This window comes from Cherax quadricarinatus, chromosome 21 (assembly GCF_038502225.1).
Source record: "Cherax quadricarinatus isolate ZL_2023a chromosome 21, ASM3850222v1, whole genome shotgun sequence".
Classification (NCBI taxonomy): Eukaryota; Metazoa; Arthropoda; class Malacostraca; order Decapoda; family Parastacidae; genus Cherax; species Cherax quadricarinatus.
Genome location: NC_091312.1, coordinates 46,370,207 through 46,396,448, shown reverse-complemented (window position 1 = coordinate 46,396,448; position 26,242 = coordinate 46,370,207). Strand labels below are relative to the sequence as shown.

The 26,242-nt window shown below is 41.2% G+C and overlaps 1 protein-coding gene across 1 annotated transcript in view; it reads left to right on the top strand.

The window, feature by feature from the left end:
- LOC128689051 (uncharacterized) overlaps window positions 1–17,328 on the top strand; it is a 253,388-nt gene extending 236,060 nt beyond the window's left edge. Inside the window, exon 4 of the mRNA XM_070087438.1 lies at window positions 15,551–17,328. Within this exon, the coding sequence (XP_069943539.1) occupies window positions 15,551–16,845 (1,295 nt within the window). The 3' untranslated portion in view covers window positions 16,846–17,328. The remainder of the gene's footprint in view (window positions 1–15,550) is intronic.
- The last annotated feature ends 8,914 nt before the right edge of the window (window positions 17,329–26,242 follow it).

The following is a 26,242-nucleotide window of genomic DNA, read 5'->3' as shown; positions in this document are numbered from 1 at the left end:
CACCTGTATTATTATATAAACATTTTTATCCCTACCAATTATTACATTTAAATCATAGAAAAATTTTCAAAATTTTCCTCATTGCAGCTGGGCGGAGGTAGATGTAGATGACTTAATTAACTGTAATCCTAGTAGGCCTTATAACGATTTTTTTTAATTTCTTGGTCAGCGCTGTCTTCAGTTACTCTCAAGACATTTTGATGAGTGTGTTGAATGTGCTCTCATTTGTTGTGCACCTTTTAATTCTAAGTGAATAAATTTATTAACAGTACGACGACTTTCATGACCAGGACACAACATATGGACATTCCTAACACCTCGTGAGTCTGGGTATTACCTGGAGTTTACCTGGAGAGAGTTCCGGGGGTCAACGCCCCCGCGGCCCGGTCTGTGACCAGGCCTCCTGGTGGATCAGAGCCTGATCAACCAAGCTGTTGCTGCTGGCTGCACGCAAACCAACATACGAGCCACAGCCCGGCTGATCAGGAACTGACTTTAGGTGCTTGTCCAGTGCCAGCTTGAAGACTGCCAGGGGTCTGTTGGTAATCCCCCTTATGTGTGCTGGGAGGCAGTTGAACAGTCTCGGGCCCCTGACACTTATTGTATGGTCTCTTAACGTGCTAGTGACACCCCTGCTTTTCATTGGGGGGATGGTGCATCGTCTGCCAAGTCTTTTGCTTTCGTAGTGAGGGATTTTCGTGTGCAAGTTCGGTACTAGTCCCTCTAGGATTTTCCAGGTGTATATAATCATGTATCTCTCCCTCCTGCGTTCCAGGGAATACAGGTTTAGGAACCTCAAGCGCTCCCAGTAATTGAGGTGTTTTATCTCCGTTATGCGCGCCGTGAAAGTTCTCTGTACATTTTCTAGGTCAGCAATTTCACCTGCCTTGAAAGGTGCTGTTAGTGTGCAGCAATATTCCAGCCTAGATAGAACAAGTGACCTGAAGAGTGTCATCATGGGCTTGGCCTCCCTAGTTTTGAAGGTTCTCATTATCCATCCTGTCATTTTTCTAGCAGATGCGATTGATACAATGTTATGGCCCAGTGGCCACAATGTTCTATGTTTCTCTGTATCAATCAATGCAAAATCGCCAATCAATACAATATTGTTTCTGACACACCATAAAAGTGTTCACGTAGAGTGAGAAGATATTCTTTGTTCCACACATTACGCCAATGATAAATCACCTGTTTTAATTAACATACTTATTTTATCCCACAATAATTTTCCATTATTACAATCTTCAATTTCTTCTGAAGTATCTCCGTAGGTAGGTGCAGCCTTCAATTTTTCCCACATATTAAGCGAGACTGTGTTAACGTATCCACATCAAGAGTTTCACTAATGCATGTGAGGGGACGATTATTTATTCGATTTTCCTCCTCTACTAACACAGTACAGAATTCCTCCAAAATGAATCTTTGCCCGTGTAGCACCTTCCGTAGGCATCTCTCGACTTTTACTATCATTCACTCACGAAAAACACTCTGTCAAGGAGCTCTGGGGGTGATAAGTTTCCAGACGCATCCTTGCCGAGTTAAGAGAGAATGAACAATAATATTCTCTTGTAACGTCATCAAATACTGCACAATCGTTACAAAATTAGTGGTATTATCTGAAATTTATACACTTGGGCAGAACCTCTTCGCTGCAAAATTTCAAATTAATTGTATAAACTGCTCTGTAGACACTTCCTTTGCCACTCTAAATGAATTGTTGAGTAGTGGTACAAGTGAATAAACAAACACACACTTCCAAGGGAATACTGTCTAGATTTCCAGTTAAGGTAACTGGACCACAATAGTCAACGCCCATTACATCAAATGACCTTAACAATCGTATCAAGATACCCAAGAGTTGCACATGTGTCTAATTTATCAACGTGTCGGTTCTGTGAACCATTCATCTACATTCCTTTGGTAATGGTGGAGGTCCAGGGTGCTTGTAGGTTCTGTCGTCAACTCGACGACATATTACACAAGATTTAATTCACTTTTCCACATTTTGCTGCCCCTGTGGTATACAGAGAATTTCTCTAACACAGTTTAAAGTGTTCTGTACCCCTACATGTAATACAACATTGTGAGCATTTAAAATGATTATGGGTGTTAGATAATAGGCTTTGGAAGGTAAGTTAGGATGTTTTTGCATGCTCACCTATTTCAGCGTGTTGCAGTCTACCTCTACATCTAATTACATCATCTTCTAAATCTAGCCCTAACTTATCTATTATTGAACCTTTCACTTTTCTTCCTTAAACCAATGATTTAATTTCCTCTCCTCTTGGACTCTCTTACTCAAGTATTTTAGAGGATGTGGAAAATTACTGGAAACATTGATTATATTTATAAATTTAAACACCAATAAAGTTATTTTAATAAGTTTTAGTAAGGAAGAATATTAATCTCAATGGAAAATGTTGAACAAATTATTGGAGCAGTGATCACAGTAATTACAGTAGATACAATATGTGTCGCTATTATTTATCACCTGAAATTTGTCTCTTGTATAATTAGCTAATTTGACACCTATGGAAATGGCAGTTAATTCTAATTGAGATAATGTACATTCTTTAATGGGAGCTAGTTTTACCTTTGTCATTACAAGAGAAATAGATTCATCACTTTGAATATAAGCGACCGTTCCATACGTCAGTTGTGAAGCGTCGCAAGAAATGTGTAACACATTATCACGATGACTTGCTACATTACGTGAGAATTCTAAAATTAGTATTTACACATAATCTCTTATTAATTCTTCCATTCTTAATAAATTCCTTAGACAGTGCTTCATTCCAAGCACTTTTAAGTTTCCATGCTTCTTTTATCAACAATTTCCCTTTTATTTGTAAGGGGTAATGGCATCCCTAGTGGACTGAAGAACTTGGATATCTCAGCAAGCAATTTTATCTCTGTCAGTTAATTAGCCATACCATAATCGTCAGGTTTTAGCAGTAACAAATCTCTTTTTGTATCCCATATCACTCCTAGTATGTCACTACAACTAGTAACTTCATCTCCTGGGTATTCCTTATTTATTTTGATCTTTAATTTGGACGAATTGCTATTTCATTCTCTCAGAGGCATGTTTGCACTTTGCATTACCATATAAGTCTTCGCATATGTCCTCATTAGTTTCTCTTCAGCTGACGTCACACCTGAGAAATTGTCCACAAAACTGTTTACTCATAGATTCACTCAGTGGATTTCCCGAACGTTGGAGGTGAGGATTTATAGTTGACTGAAGCAGGAACAGACCAGAGGTAGCGACAAATAGTACGCACCTACAGCCGAAAGTTTTCAGAAGACTAAGTGGGTCATTAGGATTTTCAGACCGCAAGTAGCGGGCATGATCTCGGTCTGCCTCCTGCAAACCCACTCTTAGGAAAGCTTTTCTTATATCAGCCTTAAATGCATAGTTGTTTTTACCCTGAAATTCAGTATTATGTCTACTAATTTTTCTGTTAAAGACGACCTGTTAATTTTCAAACAGTCATTCAGGCTTGGTACATCCTTACTCGTGGCTAAAGTTCTCGCTTCACACACGGAGTGTCCGGGTTCGATTCCCGTAGGGGTAGAAACATTCCGACGTGTTTCCTTACACCTGTTGTCATGTTCACCTAGCAGTAAATAGGTACCTGGGTGTTAGTCGACTGGTGTGGGTCGCATCCTGGGGGACAAGATTGAGGACCATAATGGAAATAAGTTACAGTCCTCGATGACGCACTGACTTTCTTGGGTTATCCTGGAGTAGCTAACCCTCCGGGGTTAAAAATCCGAAGAAAATCTTATCTTATCTTATCCTCAAGGGAGTAGTTTTAGAGTGTTGTTAACTCCATAGTGTGGTAAGCAATGAACATAAATTTGATCCTGTTCAGGAATTACCTCTTCCATAAAATTATTCTTCATTTGTTCATTAATAATTTGATTATATTTGACCAATAATTGTGGAGTCTTACATAATTCGTGGAGTTTTGCCTTTTATTGGCCTTAAGCCATTCTATAATTTGTAGGCAGTGCTGACTGATTCGGTTTCCACTAGAGTTGAACCTAGTATTGTCCATGTTCCTATTTTACATTTTCCAGGTATTGTTCCAGACTGAAAGGATCATTTGGACTTCATTCACATTATTTCGGATTATGTCCAGTTTTCATAATTTATTTACTGGCTCAACTTCGTCCTCTATTAAGAAATATTTAGACTGGGGAACTTTTCATTTGTAAGACACAGGGTGATCACATATAATTAACTCACCTAGTCATTCATTATTAGTGCGGAGAATTCTGCCATACGCTGCATGGACTCCGCTGTTTTTAGAAGTGACGTCGTATTTTTTTTTTTACCGTACACTTCACAAATGAAGCATAATAATCACACCATTCTGTGAAAGCTGTCTAGTTGCTTCACTATGTCCAACTGTAGTTATTTTCTCTGTCAGACGATCTACTGTGACTACACTGATATCTTTCCTCTCACGGCTCAGGCCGACATAAATATACACTTTATCGTACTTCCGGGTCTTTTTGTCTGATAGAAATCCAGAAAATTTAAAATTTCGGGATTGCCACTTTGCAGTACCATACCATAAATATGCGCTGGGATCCTTGATATATCAAAAGCATTTACATTTTTTAATTTTCTCCTATTATCCCGAATATTCACATTCACTACTCCAGTAATTCAGTTATATCACTGGTCAAAAAAAGAAAAAAATAATTCGTTGTCAAAGATATTTGAAGGTATTTAGGGTATTTTGGCTTTGCCGAATTCAGAAATGGCAGTAGGTTTATCAAATAGGCTCTAGACTGTGAGATATTGCATACTTATCCTCAATTAACAGGGAACTTAGCTATAACACGTGTAGATGTAGTGACAGTTTGTATACACAGAGAGTTTTAATAAATAAAGTAAAAGGACACAAGTGCAACTAATGTGACATTTATTGTGGCAACGTTTCGCTCTCCAGGAGCTTTATCAAGCCATTACAAACAATACATGGACACATGGCTTGATAAAGCTCCTGGAGAGCGAAACGTTGCCACAATAAATGTCACATTAGTTGCACTTGTGTCCTTTTACTTTACATATTATCGGTAATTCTACCAACTTTATTACAGTTTTAATAAAGGTTGGAATTTTATTTTTAAATTGTTTAATATTTAATGAGAGAAGTTGTATCAACAACTGCCACTTGACAATATTGTAACCCTTATTTTGTGATTTTGTCCAGATAAACATGAGTTCTTCACGAAGAGTCAACTTAAACAATCCCAATTCATTTTGATACATTTGTGGCGAATAATCTTTGTAAAAACAAAGGAAAAAATAACAGATTTTTGTAAAATAAACTTATCTTGCTTATTTTGGAGTGGCACTTGGAGAACAAGACAGGTCTTGGGCTTCTCATGTGGTCTGCAAAACCTGTGTGGAATGTTTACCGCAGTGAAAAAATAGGCAAAGGAAAAGTTTAAACTTGGGTGTACCTGTGGCATGGACAGAGCCGAGAAACCACCACGACGATTGTAATTTTTGTACGGTGAATGTGAAAGGTTTTAATCGATACAAGAAAGTGAAGTGAGAATATCCTGATTTGGAGTCATCATGGAGACCTTCCCATACCAGTGTTCGCAACACTGCCTGACCTTCCTTTGTCAAATGTTGAAGAAACTCAGGGCTTAGGATGTAACACAAGTGATAGCAGTGGAAGTGAATATGAAGTGAGCATTTCAACACCCCAACAGTTCTCCCAAGAAGAATTCAGTGATATATGTGACCTCATTCTGTCAAAGCAAACATCTGAACTTTTAGCATCCAGACTAAAAGAAGTGTCTGCAACAAGAAGTTTAAATAACAGAGAGTCGGCCAAGAGAGATTGAACTCATTCCCTACTTCAACTAAGATAAACAATTTGTATATTCAAAATAGTAAACAATACCGACAGGTTGGTAGGTAAGACACATAGGCAACATTTAGGCAACTTTAAATAACAAAAAGGCGCAATACCGTGACTGGAACGATACACCGAAACGTCGTCGTAAGCTTCTCTCTTTTATGTGCGGGTTATTTGTGTATAGGCAACTTTATTCCGAAACGTTTCGCCTACACAGTAGGCTTCTTCAGTCGAGTACAGAAAGTAGGCAGATGCAGTAGAGATGTGATCAGTCCATCACTATCTACGACTTCAAGGGTGATGGACTGATTACATCGTCTTCACATCTCTACGTTTCGGAATAAAGTTGCCTAAATGTTGCCTATGTGTCTTACCTACCAATTTGTATATTGCAATAACATCCCTGGTATATTACAATAAGATCCCTGATATATTGCAATAACAACCTTGGTATGTTGCAATGACATCACTGGTATATTGCAATAACATTCCAGGTTTATTGCTATAACATCCCTGGTATATTGCAATAACAACCCAGGTATATTGCAATAACAACCCTGGTATATTGCAATAACATCCCTGGTATATTGCAATAACATCCCTGGTATATTGCAATAACATCCCTGGTATATTGCAATAACAACCCAGGTATATTGCAATAACAACCCTGGTATATTGCAATAACATCCCTGGTATATTTCAATAACAACCCAGGTATATTGCAATAACAACCCTGGTATATTGCAATAACATCCCTGGTATATTGCAATAACATCCCTGGTATATTTCAATAACAACCCAGGTATATTGCAATAACAACCCTGGTATATTGCAATAACAACCCAGGTATATTGCAATAACAACCCTGGTATATTGCAATAACATCCCTGGTCGGGATGTTTATAGACAGCTCCATTAGAAGATTTAAATGTCTTATTGCACAATGGACACCAGTACGTGTATCTTGCAATTGCTCACTCAACAAAACTTAAAGAATAAGAAAATATTAAAATAGTATTACTATCATGCTTTGCTATCATGAACACAAGATGTCTATCTATGTTGTTCTGAAGATAAAATTCTTGCTCAGGCAACAGAGTGGATATACAAAGTATCCTTATTTCATCTGTTTCTGAGACAGTAGGGCGAAGGTAGATCATTGGACAGAAGTGACATGACCTTCAAGAGAAAACATGACTGTAGGTGGAGTAAACGTCAACGAGCCATTGGTTAAGAGGGATAACATTTTCCTTCCACCACTCCACATTAAGTTTGGGCTGGTGAAGCAATCCTTTAAGGCCTTGGACAAAGATGGCGGTTGCTTCAAATACATTTGTAGATTATTCCTTGGACTAAGTAAGGAAAAATTGAAAGCTGCATTCTTTGATGGTCCTCAAATTCGAAAGCTTATCCAGGATTTTAATTTTACAAAACGATTGAATGGTGTTGAAGTTCCTGCATGTTGCAGTTATGTATCAGTTGTCATGAACTTCTGGGGTAATCACAAAGCAGACAGTTATGAAGAACTGGTGCAAAACATGCTGACAAGGTTCAAGAATTTAGGTACTAATATGAGCATAAAGGTTCACTTTCACCATAGCCACCTAATGTGATTTCCATATAATCTTGGTGAGGTCAGTGAGGAACAAGAAGAGAGGTTCCGTCAAGATATAAAGGTGATGGAGGAAAGGTATCAAGGCAGATTGTACACACACATAACTGCAGAATATTGTTGGAGCCTCCAACGGGACTGAGCTGATTACCAACATAGATGAAAATCGTACAGTGTTTTCGTATGCAGTAATTTGTGGTATCTGAATTATCATACTGTATTAATTTGTTGCTATGTAGAATGAAATGCTAGTATATATTATATTATTTGACTTCTGCATGATCTAAAGCATAATTTCAATGCGATTTGTAAGTTAACCCCGAATGATCAATATATTTTTAACATCTTTTATGTTTTTCAGTGGGATTCCAAATTTATCAAAAACTTGATCTAATCAAGCAAAACCGATGACATATTCGGAACCAGCACCACAGACGTATTGTAAAATCGGTATAATAACATTGGCTAGAAAATAAGTGTTGACCAGTGTAATATATACTCATGTACCTGCACTGACGAGATAATTGCTATATTAAATATTTCTGGCACTAGTTCAGGGTTACAAAAGCTTGGAAAGATTACGTCCATCAGACTGGCACATTGTACTGTGTTGATATATGAAATATCAATCCTCTGAATAATTTGCAATATGCTCTGTCTCTTCCTCTCCTCCTATGCACTCGTTTTCCGATTTATTCTCACTTTCATCTTTCTATGTCCAACTACCTGAGTCACCTTCAGTGTGTGTGTGTGTGTGTGTGTGTGTGTGTACTCACCTATTTGTACTCACCTATTTGTGGTTGCAGGGGTCGAGTCTTAGCTCCTGGCCCCGCCTCTTCACCGGTTGCTACTGGGCCCTCTCTCTCCCCGCTCCATGAGCTTTATCAAACCTCGTCTTAAAACTGTGTATGGTTCCTGCCTCCACTACGTCATTTTCTAGGCTATTCCACTGCCTTACAACTCTATGACTGAAGAAATACTTCCTAATATCTCTCTGACTCATTTGTGTCTTCAACTTCCAATTGTGGCCTCTTGTTTCTGTGTCCCCTCCCTGGAACATCCTGTCTTTGTCCACCTTGTCTATTCCACGCAGTATTTTATATGTCGTTATCATGTCTCCCCTGACCCTCCTGTCCTCCAGTGTCGTCAGGCCGATTTCCATTAATCTTTCTTCATAGGACATTCCCCTTAGCTCTGGGACTAACCTTGTCGCAAACCTTTGTACTTTCTCTAGTTTCTTGACGTGCTTTATCAAGTGCGGGTTCCAAACAGGTGCTGCATACTCCAGTATGGGCCTGTCATACACGGTGTACAGTGTCTTGAACGATTCCTTACTAAGGTATCGGAATGCTGTTCTCAGGTTTGCCAGGCGCCCATATGCTGCAGCAGTTATCTGATTGATGTGTGCTTCCGGAGACATGCTCGGTGTTATACTCACCCCAAGATCTTTCTCTTTGAGTGAGGTTTGCAGTCTTTGGCCACCTAGCCTATACTCTGTCTGTGGTCTTCTGTGCCCTTCCCCTATCTTCATGACTTTGCATTTGGCAGGATTAAATTCGAGAAGCCATTTGCTGGACCAGGTGTCCAGTCTGTCCAGGTCTCTTTGAAGTCCTCCCTGGTCCTCATCAGATTTAATTCTCCTCATTAACTTCACATCATCTGCAAACAGGGACACTTCTGAGTCTAACCCTTCCATCATGTCGTTCACATATACCAAAAATAGCACTGGTCCTAGGACCGACCCCTGTGGGACCCCGCTCGTCACAGGTGCCCACTGTGATACATCATTACGTACCATGACTCGTTGTTGCCTCCCTGTCAGGTATTCTCTGATCCATTGCAGTGCCCTTCCTGTTATATGAGCCTGATGCTCTAGCTTCTGCACTAATCTCTTGTGAGGAACTGTGTCAAAGGCCTTCTTGCAGTCCAAGAAGATGCAATCAACCCACCCCTCTCTCTCGTGTCTTACTTCTGTTATTTTATCATAAAACTCCAGAAGGTTTGTGACACAGGATTTGCCTTCCATGAATCCGTGCTGGTTGGCATTTATACTCTTGTTCCGTGTGTGTGTGTGTGTGTGTTTGTGTGTGTGTGTGTGTATATATGTATGTACTCACCTAGTTGTACTCACCTAGTTGAGGTTGCGGGGGTCGAGTCCGAGCTCCTGGCCCCGCCTCTTCACTGATCGCTACTAGGTCACTCTCCCTGAGCCGTGAGCTTTATCATACCTCTGCTTAAAGCTATGTATGGATCTTGCCTCCACTACATCGCTTCCCAAACTATTCCACTTACTGACTACTCTGTGGCTGAAGAAATACTTCCTAACATCCCTGTGATTCATCTGTGTCTTCAGCTTCCAACTGTGTCCCCTTGTTACTGTGTCCAATCTCTGGAACATCCTGTTTTTGTCCACCTCAATTCCTCTCAGTATTTTGTATGTCGTTATCATGTCCCCCCTATCTCTCCTGTCCTCCAGTGTCGTCAGGTTGATTTCCCTTAACCTCTCCTCGTAGGACATACCTCTTAGCTCTGGGACTAGTCTTGTTGCATTTGCACTTTCTCTAGTTTCTTCACGTGCTTGGCTAGGTGTGGGTTCCAAACTGGTGCCGCATACTCCAATATGGGCCTAACATACACGGTGTACAGGGTCCTGAATGACTCCTTATTAAGATGTCTGCTGTTCTGAGGTTTGCAGGCGCCCATATGCCTTATTTGGTTGATGTGCGCTTCAGGAGATGTGCCTGGTGTTAACTCACCCCAAGATCTTTTTCCTTGAGTGTTTGTAGTCTCTGGTTACTCCGTCTGCGGCCTTCTTTGCCCTTCCACAATCTTCATGACTTTGCACTTGGTGGGATTGAACTCCAGGAGCCAATTGCTGGACCAGGTCTGCAGCCTGTCCAGATCCCTTTGTAGTTCTGCCTGGTCTTCGATCGAGTGTATTCTTCTCATCACTTCACGATCTGAAACAGGGACACCTCAGAGTCTATTCTTCCGTCATGTCGTTCACAAATACCAGAAACAGCACTGGTCCTAGGACTGACCCCTGCGGGACCCCGCTGGTCACAGGTGCCCACTCTGACACCTCGCCACGTACCATGACTCGCTGCTGTCTTCCTGACAAGTATTCCCTGATCCATTGTAGTGCCTTCCCTGTTATCCCTGCTTGGTCCTCCAGTTTTTGCACCAATCTCTTGTGTGGAACTGTGTCAAACGCCTTCTTGCAGTCCAAGAAAATGCAATCCACCCACCCCTCTCTCTCTTGTCTTACTGCTGTCACCATGTCATAGAACTCCAGTAGGTTTGTGACACAGGATTTCCCGTCCCTGAAACCATGTTGGCTGCTGTTGATGAGATCATTCCTTTCTAGCCACCACTCTTCTCCTGATAATCTTCTCCATGATTTTGCATACTATACATGTCAGTGACACTGGTCTGTATCTTCATGTCTCTCCTTTTTTAAAGATTGGGACTACATTTGCTGTCTTCCATGCCTCAGGAAATCTCCGTTTCGATAGATGTATTGAATATTGTTGTTAGGGGTACACATCGCCTCTGCTCCCTCTCTCAATACCCATGGGGAGATGTTATGTGGCCCCATTGCCTTTGAGGTATCTAGCTCCTCAGAAGCCTCTTCACTTCTTCCTCGGTTGTGTGCACTGTGTCCAGCACTTGGTGGTGTGCCCCACCTCTCCGTCTTTCTGGAGTCCCTTCTGTCTCCTCTGTGAACACTTCTTTGAATCTCTTGTTGAGTTCTTCACATACTTCACGGTCATTTCTTGTTGTCTCTCCTCCTTCCTTCCTTAGCCTGATTACCTGGTCCTTGACTGTTGTTTTCCTCCTGATGTGGCTGTACAACAGTTTCGGGTCAGATTTGTCATTTTCATATTGTCTTTGGGCCTCCCTTCTTATCTGTGCATATTCGTTTCTGGCTCTACGACTGTTCTCCTTATTCTCCTGGGTCCTTTGCCTTCTATATTTCTTCCATTCCCTAGCACACTTGGTTTTTGCCTCCCTGCACCTTTGGGTAAACCATGGGCTCATCCTGGCTTTTTCATTAATCCTGTTACCCTTGGGTACAAACCTCTCCTCAGCCTCCTTGCATTTTGTTGCTACATATTCCATCATCTCATTAACTGGCTTCCCTGCCAGTTCTCTGTCCCACTGAACCCCGTTCAGGTAGTTCCTCATTCCTGTGTAGTCCCCTTTCTTGTAGTTTGGCTTCATTCGTCCTGGCCTTCCTGCTTCTCCCTCCACTTGTAGCTCTACTGTGTATTCGAAGCTTAAAACCACATGGTCACTGGCCCCAAGGGGTCTTTCATATGTGATGTCCTCGATATCTGCACTACTGAAGGTGAATACTAAGTCCAGCCTTGCTGGTTCATCCTCTCCTCTCTCTCTTGTAGTGTCCCTTACGTGTTGGTACATGAAGTTCTCCAGTACCACCTCCATCATCTTAGCCCTCCATGTATCTTGGCCCCCATGTGGGTCCAAGTTCTCCCAATCGATCTCCTTGTGGTTAAAGTCACCCATGATCAGGAGCTTTGCCCTGCATGCATGAGCTCTTCTGGCCACTCTAGCCAGTGTGTCAACCATCGCTCTATTGCTCTCGTCGTACTCTTGCCTTGGCCTCCTGCTGTTCTGTGGTGGGTTATACATCACTGCTATTACCACCTTGGGACCTCCAGAGTGAAGTGTTCCCACTATGTAATCACTTTCTTCTCCGCTATCTCCTCTCTCCAGCTCATCAAAATTCCAGCGATTTTTGATCAGCAACGCCACTCCTCCACCCCCCCTGTTCCCTCTGTCTTTCCTCAGGATTTGGTATCCCGTTGGAAAGATGGCATCTGTTATCATACCTGTAAGCTTGGTTTCTGTGAGAGCTATGATGTCCGGTGATGCTTCTTTTACTCTTTCATGCCACTGTGTGTGTGTGTGTGTGTGTGTGTGTGTGTGTGTGCGTGTGTGTGTGTGTGCGTGTGTGTGTGCACTCACCTAGTTGTACCCACCTAGTTGTGGTTGCAGGGGTCGATTCATAGCTGCTGGCCCCGCCTCTTCACTGGGCGCTACTGGGTCACTCTTTGTGCTCCATGAGCTTTATCATACCTCTTCTTAAAGCTACGTTTGGGTTCTTCATGTGTGTGTGTGTGTGTGTGTGTGTGTGTGTATGTACTCACCTAATTGTAGTTGCAGCGGTCGAGACTCAGCTCTTGGCCCCGCCTCTTCAATGAGCGCTAATAGGTTCTCTCTCTCCTTGCTCCATGAGCTTTATCATACCTCATCTTAAAGCTATGTATGCTTCCTGCCTTTAATACCTCACTTTCCAGAATGTTCCACTTCCTGGCAACTCTGTGACTGAAGAAATACTTCATAACATCCCTTTGACTCATCTGAGTCTTCAACTTCCAATTGTGACCCCTTGTTTCTGTGTTCCATCTCTGGAACATCCTGTCTCTGTCCACCTTATCTATACCTCGCAAAATTTTGTATGTCGTTATCATGTCTTCCCTAACCTTCCTGTCCTCCAGTGTCGTCAGACCGATTTCCCTTAACCTTTCTTCGTAGGACAGTTCCCTTAGCTCTGGAAGTAGCCATGTTGCAAACCTTTGCACTTTCTCTAATTTCTTGACGTGCTCGACCAGGTGTGGGTACCAAACTGGTGCTGCATACTCCAGTATGAGCCTGACGTACACGGTGTACGGTGTCCTGAACGATTCCTTACTGAGGTATCGGAACGCTGTTCTTAGGTTTGCCAGGCGCCCATATGCTGCTGCAGTTATCTGGTTGATGTGTGCTTCCGGAGACGTGCTCGATATTATACTCACCCCAGGATCTTTCTCCTTGAGAGAGATTTGCAGTCTTTGGCCACCTAGTCTATACTCTGTCTGCGGTCTTCTTTTCCCTTCTCCGATCTTCATGACTTTGCATTTGGCTGAGTTGAATTCGAGTAGCCAATTGCTGGACTACGTGTCCAGCCTGTCCAGGTCTCTTTGGAGTCCTGCCTGGTCCTAGTCTGATTTAATTCTTTTCATTAACTTCACATCATCTGCAAACAGGGACACTTCTGAATCTATCCCTTCCGTCATGTCATTCACATATACCAAAAACAGCATTGGTCTTGTTAATGACCCCTGTGTAACCCCGCTCTTCACAGGTGCCCATTGTGATACCTCATCTCATACCATGACTCATTGTTGCCTCTCTGTCAGATATTCTCTGATCCATTGCAGTGCCCTTCCTGTTATACGTGCCTGATCCTCTAGCTTCAGCACTAATCTCTTGTGAGGAACTGTGTCGAAGGCTTTCTTGCAGTCCAAGAAAATGCAGTCATCCCACCCCTCTCTCTCGTGTCTTACTTCCGTTACCTTGTCAAAAAACTCCAGGAGGTTTGTGTGTGTGTGTGTGTGTGGGTGTGTATGTGTGTGTGTGTGTGTGTGTGTATGTGTGTGTGTGTGTGTGTGTGTGTGTGTGTATGTGTGTGTGTGTGTGTGTGTGTGTGTGTGTGCGTGTGTGTGTGTGTGTCTGTGTGTGTGCGTGTGTGATTATTTTCTCAAAGGCACTTATTGATAAGACACCGTGCTCTGTGTGTGTGTGTGTGTGTGTGTGTGTGTGTGTGTGTGTGTGTGTGTGTGTGTGTGTGTGTGTGTCTGTGTGTGTGCGTGTGTGATCATTTTCTCAAAGGCACTTGTTGATAAGACACCGTGCTCTGTGTGTGTGGGGGGGAGGGGGGGTGGAAGTATGATCACCTATTTGTGGTTGCAGGGGTCGAATAACAGCTCCTGGTATCGCCTCTTCGCTAAACGCTACTTAGTTTGCTCTTTATCGTGCCTCTTCTTAAAGCTATGTGTGGATTCTGCCTCTACCACATCACCCTCCAGATTGTTCCACTTCCTGACAACTCACTGACTCAAGAAATGCTTCCTAACATCCCTGTGACTCATCTGACTTTTTCACTTCCAGCTGTGATTCCTTGTTGCTGTGTCCCATGTGTGGGATGGCTGTACTCACTCGTTTGTACTAAAGTATTTGTGGTTGCAGAGGTTGATTCATAGCTCCTGGCCCCGCCTCTTCACTGATCGCTACTACTGTGTGTGTGTGCATGTGTGAACTTACCTAATTGTACTCACCCAAATGAGGTTGTAGGGGTCGATTCATAGCTCCTGGACCCGCCTCTCTGCTCCATGAGCTATATTGTACCGCTTCTCAAAGCTACGTATGGATCCTGCCTCCACTTCATCACTCTCCAGACTATTCCACTTCCTGTGAACTCTGTGACTGATGAAATGCGTCCTAACATCCCTTTGACTCATCGAAGTCTTCAACTTTTAACTGTGACCCCCTTGTTGCTGTGTCCCATTTCTGGAACATCCTGTCTCTATCCAGCTTGTCAGTTCCTCTCAGTATTTAATATGTCGTTATCATGTCCCCCCTGTCCCTCCTGTCCTCAGGTGGATTTCCCTTAACCTCTCCTCGTAGGACATGCCCCTTAGCTCCTGGACTAATCTTGTTACAAACCTTTGTACTTTCTCGAATTTCTTGACATGCTTGACCAGGTGTGGGTTCCAAACTGGTACTGCATATTCCTGTATGGGCGTGAGTGTGTTTGTTTGCATATGTGTGTATGTGTGTGTGTGTGTGTGTGTGTGTGTGTGTGTGTGTGTGTGTGTGTGTGTGTGTGTGTGTGTGTGTGTGTGTGTGTGTGTGTGTGTGTGTGTGTGTGTCCGCGCGCGTGGGCGCGTGGGTGCATCTGTGTATTTGTGTCTGGTTGATAAAACTCTTACTTTATGTGACTGTCATAAATTTCCTCTTATGTCCATGGGGAATAAGCCATGCGTGTCGTATATGCCGGGATATATTCTCCTGTATTTATATATATATATATATATATATATATATATATATATATATATATATATATATATATATATATATATATATATATATATATATATTATTCACTCCTATGTAGATCAAAATTAGTTCTGTTTTTTTTATTTGTTTATCAGCGAAAGTGTGTAGAAAACCTACCATATTATTTTTCTCGTTACAGGAGCCAAAAGTTCTCCTTCCTCTTCTAACTCTCCCCCTAACTCATGGCTGTACAAGTTCCCTCCATGGTTTCTGCCCGGCAACCCCGCACCAGAAGGCTTCCACTCCCACAGCGACAGCCTCAAAATTTCAACACCAGAGTTCTCGAAGGTGGACGATGGCGACGTCCTCATCATCGACAACTTCGGTGTCAGTGATCCTGTCGGCCAGACCAACAACGTAAAAATTCCTGGCACCTCTCCGTTCAGAGACGAAGTTGTTCAGACGCTTATTGATGTGAAATTCAGTAGCGGCCAAAATCCCCTTTCCCAGGGTGGTAAGACCGCTTTTGAGGGTGTGCCTGATGAAGTGGTGACACCCTGGCTTGTGCCTCAGAGCGTGCCGCAGCCACCTCTGTTATCTCCGGCACCTACTGTGCCCTTCTCGTTCCAGGACGACAACACTGGTTTCGACAACAACCAAGTACAAGACCGACCTCACCAAGGCAAGTTTCACGTCGGAATCACCGCTAGGCGGCCACAGTCTAGCTTATCTCCCGTATTTAACACTAAACAAAATCTTCTCACTAAGGCTGTATTGGTAAACCCGACTCCAGCAGCATTTTTAAACAGGGGGTTCCAGCCTAGTCCACCTGACTTGCCGCCCACTGTGCGTCCCACTCATGCTGCTCAGGAAAAGCATTCTCCAAGTACTCCAGCCAGCTTTCGGGCGTCAAAGCTAATCTCAGTAACACGTGTAGGCGATGACTCGACTCTTGGGAACCCAGTAATTGCATCGCAGGGACAGCAACACAGCGTTGAGAATGGTAAATTTGACAAAATCATCAGTGATAACTTCTTCAGAGACCAACAAACAGTTCTGCTCAAAGCATCAGCCCGATCACAGTTGTCTACAAGCCAAAATCCTAGTCACGACAACAACGTGGGAAACACCCGGTCGTTTAGTAAACAAGATGGATCCTTATGGGTGCCAGTGCCCTTCATTCCTGGCGGGCCTGTGCCCAGCCTCCAGCAACATAGCCGACGGCTGTCAAGTAATAGAAATCAAAATGGGGATCTTCCCCAAGCATTACGGACTTTTGCCGTCAGCAACCTCCAACTGAGACAGCAGAATGAAGGAGAATCCAGACCTGAGTCTTTCCATTTTCCCACTAGCATTCAGGATATCATTAACAGCGACAGCGACACAGCGCAGCAACTGCATCAACTGAGAAACCCTAACATACCTGCCACCAAGAGCGGTGGAACTGCAAGCAAGGAAGAAAGAAATGATAAATGGTTTTGGCCGACCTCCTGATTAGTGGACGTGATCAACTTGGGTGGTGTGTCTGGACATATCTTGATTGAAAGCGTCCTTAATGACAGCTGAACAAGTTTTGATAGAGTACTGAGTGCTACAAAGCGACACTTTCCGTCATGGAAAGGTTTAAGTCGATGATGTGGCCTCCACTTCCCAAGAAAACATGAAAATATCCTCTAACGACTTCAAGTAGAAGCCGGTAAACTACAGAAATCTAAAAACTACTAAACACATTTTGTTTACCTTATGAAAATTATTTTATATCGATGCTCCACAAGGTAAAAGGTCTACTTTCCCTACAAAAGTCAGAAGCAACCTAAACAACTAGCTTAGTCTCCTAAGGCAGATCGTCACCGCGTTGAGGATACAGGTATCTTCTGTTTTAATTTATATTGTATATCTTATCCCAGGTATTTACCTCGTTATGAGACGTTTTGTAAATATTGGAGCATATCTGTATATAACGTTTGTAAATAAATAATAATTATTTTATCCTTGAGTTATTTATCGCCTGAAAACTTGTATACTTCGAGGGTTGTATATACTGTGTATACACAAGGAGAGTTTATTTCATTTTCTTAATAAAGTATCCTTGATTATAGATTGTAGATGGATTTAGGGCTTATGACCTTTATAAAGTCAACATGGCTAGTGGCTCAAGAAGTATCGTTTTCTACTCACATCTGAAAGACCTGAGATCGACTCCAGCAGAAGTGGAGAAGTTGCGCATGTCTCCTTTGTACCTGCAGGCTTCGCTCACTCCACTTAGCAGCCAGAAGATACCAGAGTTTTAGGTAAACACGATGGGTCGCATCCTGGGAAAGAGGATCAAAGATCTCAGTGGAAATAAGATTGACACAGTGACTCTGGGGTGATCCTGTGTTACTGACCTTCCAGGATAGTAAGTGCTACTGATCCTCCGGGGCAGTGTTACTGACCCGGAGGGATAGTAAGTGTTGCTGACATTTCAGGCAGGGACGAGGCACTTTAGGTTTGGGGGGCCCTCAACATGGAAATTAAATTGAATTACAAATAAGAAATGAACTAAGATAAATGATAAACAGCAGTTTTCCAAAAAAAAAAAAAAGTTAGGTTTCGAAGAAGACGTCTGATTTTATTTTTCTAAATTTTATTGACTTTAAGAATATCTTTGACTATAATTTTCAGTTTGCAATATATTCCATCTACAGTATATAATAATTACCAATGTGTATTTATTTATGTCTTTGGTGTCATACTTTCGGTATCTGTCTATATATATTTTTTATATAATAATTTGCTAATGGGCCGACTGACCAACTAGACATTTAAGTTAATGTAATTTATAAGAGGAATAACTCAAAACCGTGTAACTTCAAGAAAGAAATTAATTCAATCCTTCTTTCTTCTTTTGTAAAAATTAATCCTATTACGATAGGTCAGCTTATAACGGCCAAGAAAGGGTTCTTCACGTTTTTTTTTTACTTTTTAGTTAATTTACCTTGTTATGGTAGTGCACCTCCAGGACACTTTAGTAAAATCATGCAACCCCCCCCCCCATCATAATTATAATATCTAACCTGTGTTTATTCATATCTTTGGTGCAGAAGTTCTAGGAAAAAATATATAAAAATGCATCAAAGGAGATAGGACAACATTAAAAGAGAAATTTATACCGATGAAAACAAAAACTGTACTGATGCAAAAAATTTATGCCCATGAAAAAAAATTATATAATAATAATTTCACAGGGAATGTATAAAATGTAAAAAGTAAGAATAAAAAGTATATGTTGCCTGGCTAAGATAACACAAGTCTAAAAATTGAATTTCTCTATAAAAGTTAACTACAAATAGTTTAGTGTAATCTATCATATAAAAAAAATATTGAATTTTAATATGATCATAAAATTTCTAAAAAAAAAAATTCTCTCAATTTAGTATGATTTATTGAATAAATCAGCTGACTTTCTAGTAGTGATGTTTACATACTGCTGTATATTATTGTATTCACACTAAATAATATAAATACATAAATACATACATATTTACACTTTACATACAAATTTACCCCAATTCATACATATATACACTTTTGAAGTCATTAGACTAGGATAAGTAAATTTCTTGCATAATCTTTCCATTCTGCAGCAAATCACCAAATTTACAAATCAAACATTACATAAGTAATTGGAATTAGCAAACCATAAATCACATTTATGCATCACATGATCACACTGCAGTATGTACAGAAAGTCTTTCTTTCTACACGTAGCATCTGCCAAATCTTTAACTAACTCATTAGACTGTATCTTCTTGAGGACACTGCTCTCAACACCCAATAGGCACACAGCACTTAGTCTTTCTTGGGTTACTGTCGTTCTCAGATAATTCTTTACCAGTGCCAATTTGGTAGATAAGACACATGGGCAACATTTAGGCAACTTTATTCCGAAACGTTTCGCCTACACAGTCGGCTTCTTCAATCGAGTACAGAAAGTAGGCGGGAGGGACTGACAACCTCAAATCTACGACTTCAAGGGTGATGGACTGATTACATCGTCTTCACATCTCTACTGCTCCCGCCTACTTTCTGTGCTCGACTGAAGAAGCCGACTGTGTAGGCGAAACGTTTCGGAATAAAGTTGCCTAAATGTTGCCCATGTGTCTTATCTACCAACCTGTCAGTATTGTATACCATTTGATAATCACCAGTGCCAATTTGCTGAACGACCTTTCTCCCAAACAACTAGTGACCATCATGCTCAAATATATTCTAAGGTCTACATTAACACCTGTAAAGGTATCAGCAAGCCTTTCATCATGTAGTAAAACTGCCTGTTGAGATGGAGTGAGACATGACCTGAGCTTAGCAGAGGCTGCAAACCAGACACTTTCCTCAACAAACACACAACTATAGTCTTGAAGGTAAACACTGATATGTTTCTTAGCCTCACTTTTTTTTATCTCTGCATCAGGTAGACTGCATAAGTTGGCTATTACATTGAACCTGTCATACACTACTTGGTATGCTACCCTGCGTTGTGTTGTAAGGCAACATACAACTGATCTAAAATGACATTGAGAGTTTCACATCTCAATTTTTCTCAGAGAGACAGTACAACTTACTCTGAGACTGATGTTGGGTTTGCATCATATTGCTTGATTCTCTTTCTTTGTCTGCTTGTAGTTGATTTGTAGTCTGTGTTGCCACAGGTGTTCCTAACATCCATTTCCAGCTCTTCATACCTATCTCGAATTGATTTCAGAAACCTTTCTAGAGAATCAATTAAATCCACCACTTTTTTTCAGGTCAACGTCAAGATCTTGGAAAACTTTGCTTGCACTGTTGAACCGTATACAGATTATGTTCCAGATCTTAGCAATCAAAGCAGTTTCAAGACAACCCATTTTGTCTCCCAATGCCTGAGGCTCATGTCTTGCTTCGGGTGTTTGCTCCAAGTCACTCTCAGTGTCTCTGATGGCATTTTGAATAGAGTTGTATCCATGTACATGGGCTTCAGTAGCATCAGCTCTTGTTGGCCAACGAGTGCCTGAAAGAGAGACTTCACAGTTAGTGCTCTTTTCTTTCCATCCAGAGACTTCATTAGATTTGCCCATCTGCGTGTTGACGCAGAAAAAAAAGAGGTATAAGCTCTGTATAAAGCCAAAATAACTAACAGCTTCCACACAGCAGTAGCAGCAGCCTGTCTTACAACATTCAGTGAGTGAGCAGCACAAGGAATAAAAACTGCTGCTGAGTTCTTATTTTTAAGTCTTGTCTGCGTTCCTGTGTAGCAACCGGACATATTATTGGCATTGTTGTAGGACTGCCCTCTGCAATCTTCAAAATTAATACCTTCTTTTTCTAGAAATTTTATCAGAGATGCAGTCAGTACTTCAGTCTTGTGAGAACTAGTCTTCAGGAAAGTTAAAAATCTTTCTACCGGCTTTCCAGAAACGACATATCGCACAATCACTGTTAGCTGGTCAACATGAGCCAGGTTTGTCACAACATAATTCCGAACATATTTTGCCATCAGCAGAATAATTTCTTCGTAGATTGTTGGTGATAAGTATGAGTGCTTACCACTTCCAGGATTTCCAGATTCTTTCAGGTGTCACATCAGAAATGGATAAATTTGTGCAAATAAGTTCCATGATTCCTAAAAGTGTCCATCATGCTAGGATCCTATGATCTCTTCATTATCCGTAAATGCCAGGCCTCTCTCAGCTAAAAAGACTGTCACTGCCACAACACTGCGCAATACTTAACACCAGTATTTCTTGCTTTCATGTACTTGTTTCTCCAACTGCCTATCAACATGAGATGAGTTCTTACATCGAAGATTAAACTTTAGCACAGAATTTCGGTGACCTTGACTTTTTTCATGAAATTTTATTTTTTTCCTCTGCTTTTTTGCAGTCATTAAAGCCATCCTTGCTGGAAAACCTGTCACATCCGCTGGACATCAGAGTACAAAAAAAACAATAAACATCACCCTTTGATGGGCTGTACAGGAGCGACTTTCTCAAATGTTGCTCACCATTATTCTGAATAAAGTAAAACATGGAATTCTTGAAATGACGACAATGCCTGTCCAGCTTGCCCTGACCTGACTGATAATAGCGTCGAAATTCTGAGTACGAGTCAGAATCAGTTTTGTTTTGACATTTGGTGGCAGTTGACCAAAAGGACACATGCTTTTCTCTGACAGGAAACCACATGGCTGGGTCTGAATCATGTCTACAGAAATATCTGTAGAATATGGTTGTGGTGATTCATCACCTTTACTATCTTGATTTGTAATTACAAAACGATGATATATAGCAAACCTTTGTGAGCAACACACAAATCTAAAACACGGACACCATTACCCCACACCATTGCCTAGCACTAAAAGCGGTCGACGAACACACACAGACACATATATAGCCCCAGGCCACTAATTGACTCGTTGGTCATTGACCGCTACACTGACACTAACCAGAGGTCGACATAGCCAATCAAATCCATAGCTACCTCACACACACAGATACAGACACACATGCACACACAAACACACGTGCATGTGTGCGCCCTAGTAACCTCTGACCTCATGGCCTCATTTACCTCTAAATTGATGCTAACCATAAATAGTTAAGCCAAGTTATTCAAAGGGAGAGGGGATAGGGGGCATCCTTTTTTCTATTTTCTGATTCTCCACACACTTTGTTAATTCCTTTTATTAATTAAACTAGTTTTTTATTATTACATTTTGTTACAAAGGAAGTTCTTTGTCTGGGGCCCCTCTGGTAGGGGGGAAGGGAGCAGTTGCCTCCTTTGCCCCTTTATAAATCCGGCCCTGTCTCCGGGATAGTAGGTGCTACTGATCCTCTGGGATAGTAAGTGTTACTGACCCTTCAGGATAGTAAATGTTACTGGCCCTCCAGGAGAGTAAGTGTTAATGACCCTCCGGGACAGTAGGTGTTACTGACTCTCCGGGATAGTAAGTATTACTGATCCTCCGGGATAGTAAGTGTTAGAGACTCTCCGGGATAGTGTTACTGACCGTCCGGAATAGTAGGTTTTACTGACCCTCAGGGATAGTAAATGTTACTGACCGGGATAGTAAGTGTTACTGACCATCCGGGATAGTAGGTGTTACTGACTCTCTGGGATAGTAAATATTACTGACCCTCCAGGACAGTAAATGTTACTGACTCTCCAGGATAGTAAGTGTTAATGGCCCTCCAGGATAGTAAGCGTTACTGACCCTTCAGGATAGTAAGTGTTACTGACCCTCCAGGACAGTAAGTGTTACTGACCCTCCAAGATAGTAAGTGTTACTGACCCTCCAAGATAGTAAGTGTTACTGACCCTTCAGGATAGTAAGTGTTACTGACCCTCCAAGATAGTAAGTGTTACTGACCCTCCAAGATAGTAAGTGTTACTGACCCTCCAAGATAGTAAGTGTTACTGACCCTCCAGGATAGTAAGTGTTACTAACCCTCCAAGATAGTAAGTGTTACTGACCCTCCAGGATAGCAAGTGTTACTGACCCTCCAGGATAGTAAGTGTTACTGACCCTCCAGGATAGTAAGTGTTACTGACCCTCCAAGATAGTAAGTGTTACTGACCCTCCAGGATAGTAAGTGTTAATAACCCTCCAGGATAGTAAGTGTTACTGACCCTTCAGGATAGTAAGTGTTACTGACATTCCAAGATAGTAAGTGTTACTGACCCTCCAGGATAGCAAGTGTTACTGACCCTCCAGGATAGTAAGTGTTACTGGCCCTCCAGGATAGTAAGTGTTACTGACCCTCCAAGATAGTAAGTGTTACTGACCCTCCAGGATAGCAAGTGTTAATAACCCTCCAGGATAGTAAGTGTTACTGACCCTTCAGGATAGTAAGTGTTACTGACCATCCAGGACAGTAAGTATTACTGACCCTCCAGGATAGTAAGTGTTACTGACCCTTCAGGATAGTAAGTATTACTGACTCTCAAAGATAGTAAGCGTTACTGACCCTCCAGGATAGTAAGTGTTACTGAACCTCCAGGATAGTAAGTCCAATAATATATTTTATCCTCATTGGCTAGGCCCTCACCACCTATTATTATTATTAATTATTATTATTATTACTGTTATTATTATTATAATTATGATTCTTCTTCTTCTTCTTCTTCTTCTTCTTCCTATTATTATTATTATTATTATTATTATTATTATTATTATTATTATTATTATTATTATTATTATTATTATTATCAGTAGTAGTCCTAGTAGCATTAGTAGTAGTAGAAGAAATAGTAGTTGCAATAGTAGAAGAAATAGTAGTTGCAATAGTAGAAGAAATAGTAGTTGCAATAGTAGAAGAAATAGTAGTTGCAATAGTAGAAGAAATAGTAGTTGCAATAGTAGAAGTAACAGTAGCACTAATAGTTCTATCAGTAGTAGAAGTAGTAATAGTAGTAGTGACATTATTATTATAAACAAAACCAGGCGCTAAACCCAGTTGAGTGAGTCAGTAATAGTATTACCAGTAATAGTAGTAGTAGTAGCAAAAGCAATAATTGTAGTAGCAGTAATTGAGATTGCAGCCGTAGCAATAGTAGTAGTAATAACACTACCAGTAGTGATAGTGGCAATAGTAGTAGCAGTAGTAGCAATAGTACTTTTAGTAGAAGAAGCAATATTAATAGTAGTAGTAGTAGTAGTAGTAGTAGTAGTAGTAGCAGCAGCAGCAGAAGTAATGTTAAGACTGTCCCAGGTTAATATAAAATCAAACAAGTCATTCATCCATCACAAGAATAAAGACCAACTGCTGTCTTACACTACACACTCGTAATAAAGACCAACTGCTGTCTTACACTACACACTCGTAATAAAGACCAACTGCTGTCTTACACTACACACTCGTAATAAAGACCAACTGCTGTCTTACACTACACACTCGTAATAAAGACCAACTGCTGTCTTAAACTACACACTCGTAATAAAGACTGTCTTACACTACACACTCGTAATAAAGACCACTGCTGTCTTACACTACACACTCGTAATAAAGACCAACTGCTGTCTTACACTACACACTCGTAATAAAGACCAACTGCTGTCTTACACTACACACTCGTAATAAAGACCAACTGCTGTCTTACACTACACACTCGTAATAAAGACCAACTGCTGTCTTACACTACACACTCGTAATAAAGACCAACTGCTGTCTTACACTACACACTCGTAATAAAGACCAACTGCTGTCTTACACTACACACTCGTAATAAAGACCAACTGCTGTCTTACACTACACACTCGTAATAAAGACCAACTGCTGTCTTACACTACACACTCGTAATAAAGACCAACTGCTGTCTTACACTACACACTCGTAATAAAGACCAACTGCTGTCTTACACTACACACTCGTAATAAAGACCAACTGCTGTCTTACACTACACACTCGTAATAAAGACCAACTGCTGTCTTACACTACACACTCGTAATAAAGACCAACTGCTGTCTTACACTACACACTCGTAATAAAGACCAACTGCTGTCTTACACTACACACTCGTAATAAAGACCAACTGCTGTCTTACACTACACACTCGTAATAAAGACCAACTGCTGTCTTACACTACACACTCGTAATAAAGACCAACTGCTGTCTTACACTACACACTCGTAATAAAGACCAACTGCTGTCTTACACTACACACTCGTAATAAAGACCAACTGCTGTCTTACACTACACACTCGTAATAAAGACCAACTGCTGTCTTACACTACACACTCGTAATAAAGACCAACTGCTGTCTTACACTACACACTCGTAATAAAGACCAACTGCTGTCTTACACTACACACTCGTAATAAAGACCAACTGCTGTCTTACACTACACACTCGTAATAAAGACCAACTGCTGTCTTACTACACACTCGTAATAAAGACCAACTGCTGTCTTACTACACACTCGTAATAAAGACCAACTGCTGTCTTACACTACACACTCGTAATAAAGACCAACTGCTGTCTTACACTACACACTCGTAATAAAGACCAACTGCTGTCTTACACTACACACTCGTAATAAAGACCAACTGCTGTCTTACACTACACACTCGTAATAAAGACCAACTGCTGTCTTACACTACACACTCGTAATAAAGACCAACTGCTGTCTTACACTACACACTCGTAATAAAGACCAACTGCTGTCTTACACTACACACTCGTAATAAAGACCAACTGCTGTCTTACACTACACACTCGTAATAAAGACCAACTGCTGTCTTAAAATAAAGACCAACTGCTGTCTTACAATACACACTCGTAATAAAGACCAACTTCTGTCTTACACTACACACTCGTAATAAAGACCAACTGCTGTCTTACACTACACACTCGTAATAAAGACCAACTGCTGTCTTACACTACACACTCGTAATAAAGACCAACTGCTGTCTTACACTACACACTCGTAATAAAGACCAACTGCTGTCTTACACTACACACTCGTAATAAAGACCAACTGCTGTCTTACACTACACACTCGTAATAAAGACCAACTGCTGTCTTACACTACACACTCGTAATAAAGACCAACTGCTGTCTTACACTACACACTCGTAATAAAGACCAACTGCTGTCTTACACTACACACTCGTAATAAAGACCAACTGCTGTCTTACACTACACACTCGTAATAAAGACCAACTGCTGTCTTAAACTACACACTCGTAATAAAGACCAACTGCTGTCTTACACTACACACTCGTAATAAAGACCAACTGCTGTCTTACACTACACACTCGTAATAAAGACCAACTGCTGTCTTACACTACACACTCGTAATAAAGACCAACTGCTGTCTTACACTACACACTCGTAATAAAGACCAACTGCTGTCTTACACTACACACTCGTAA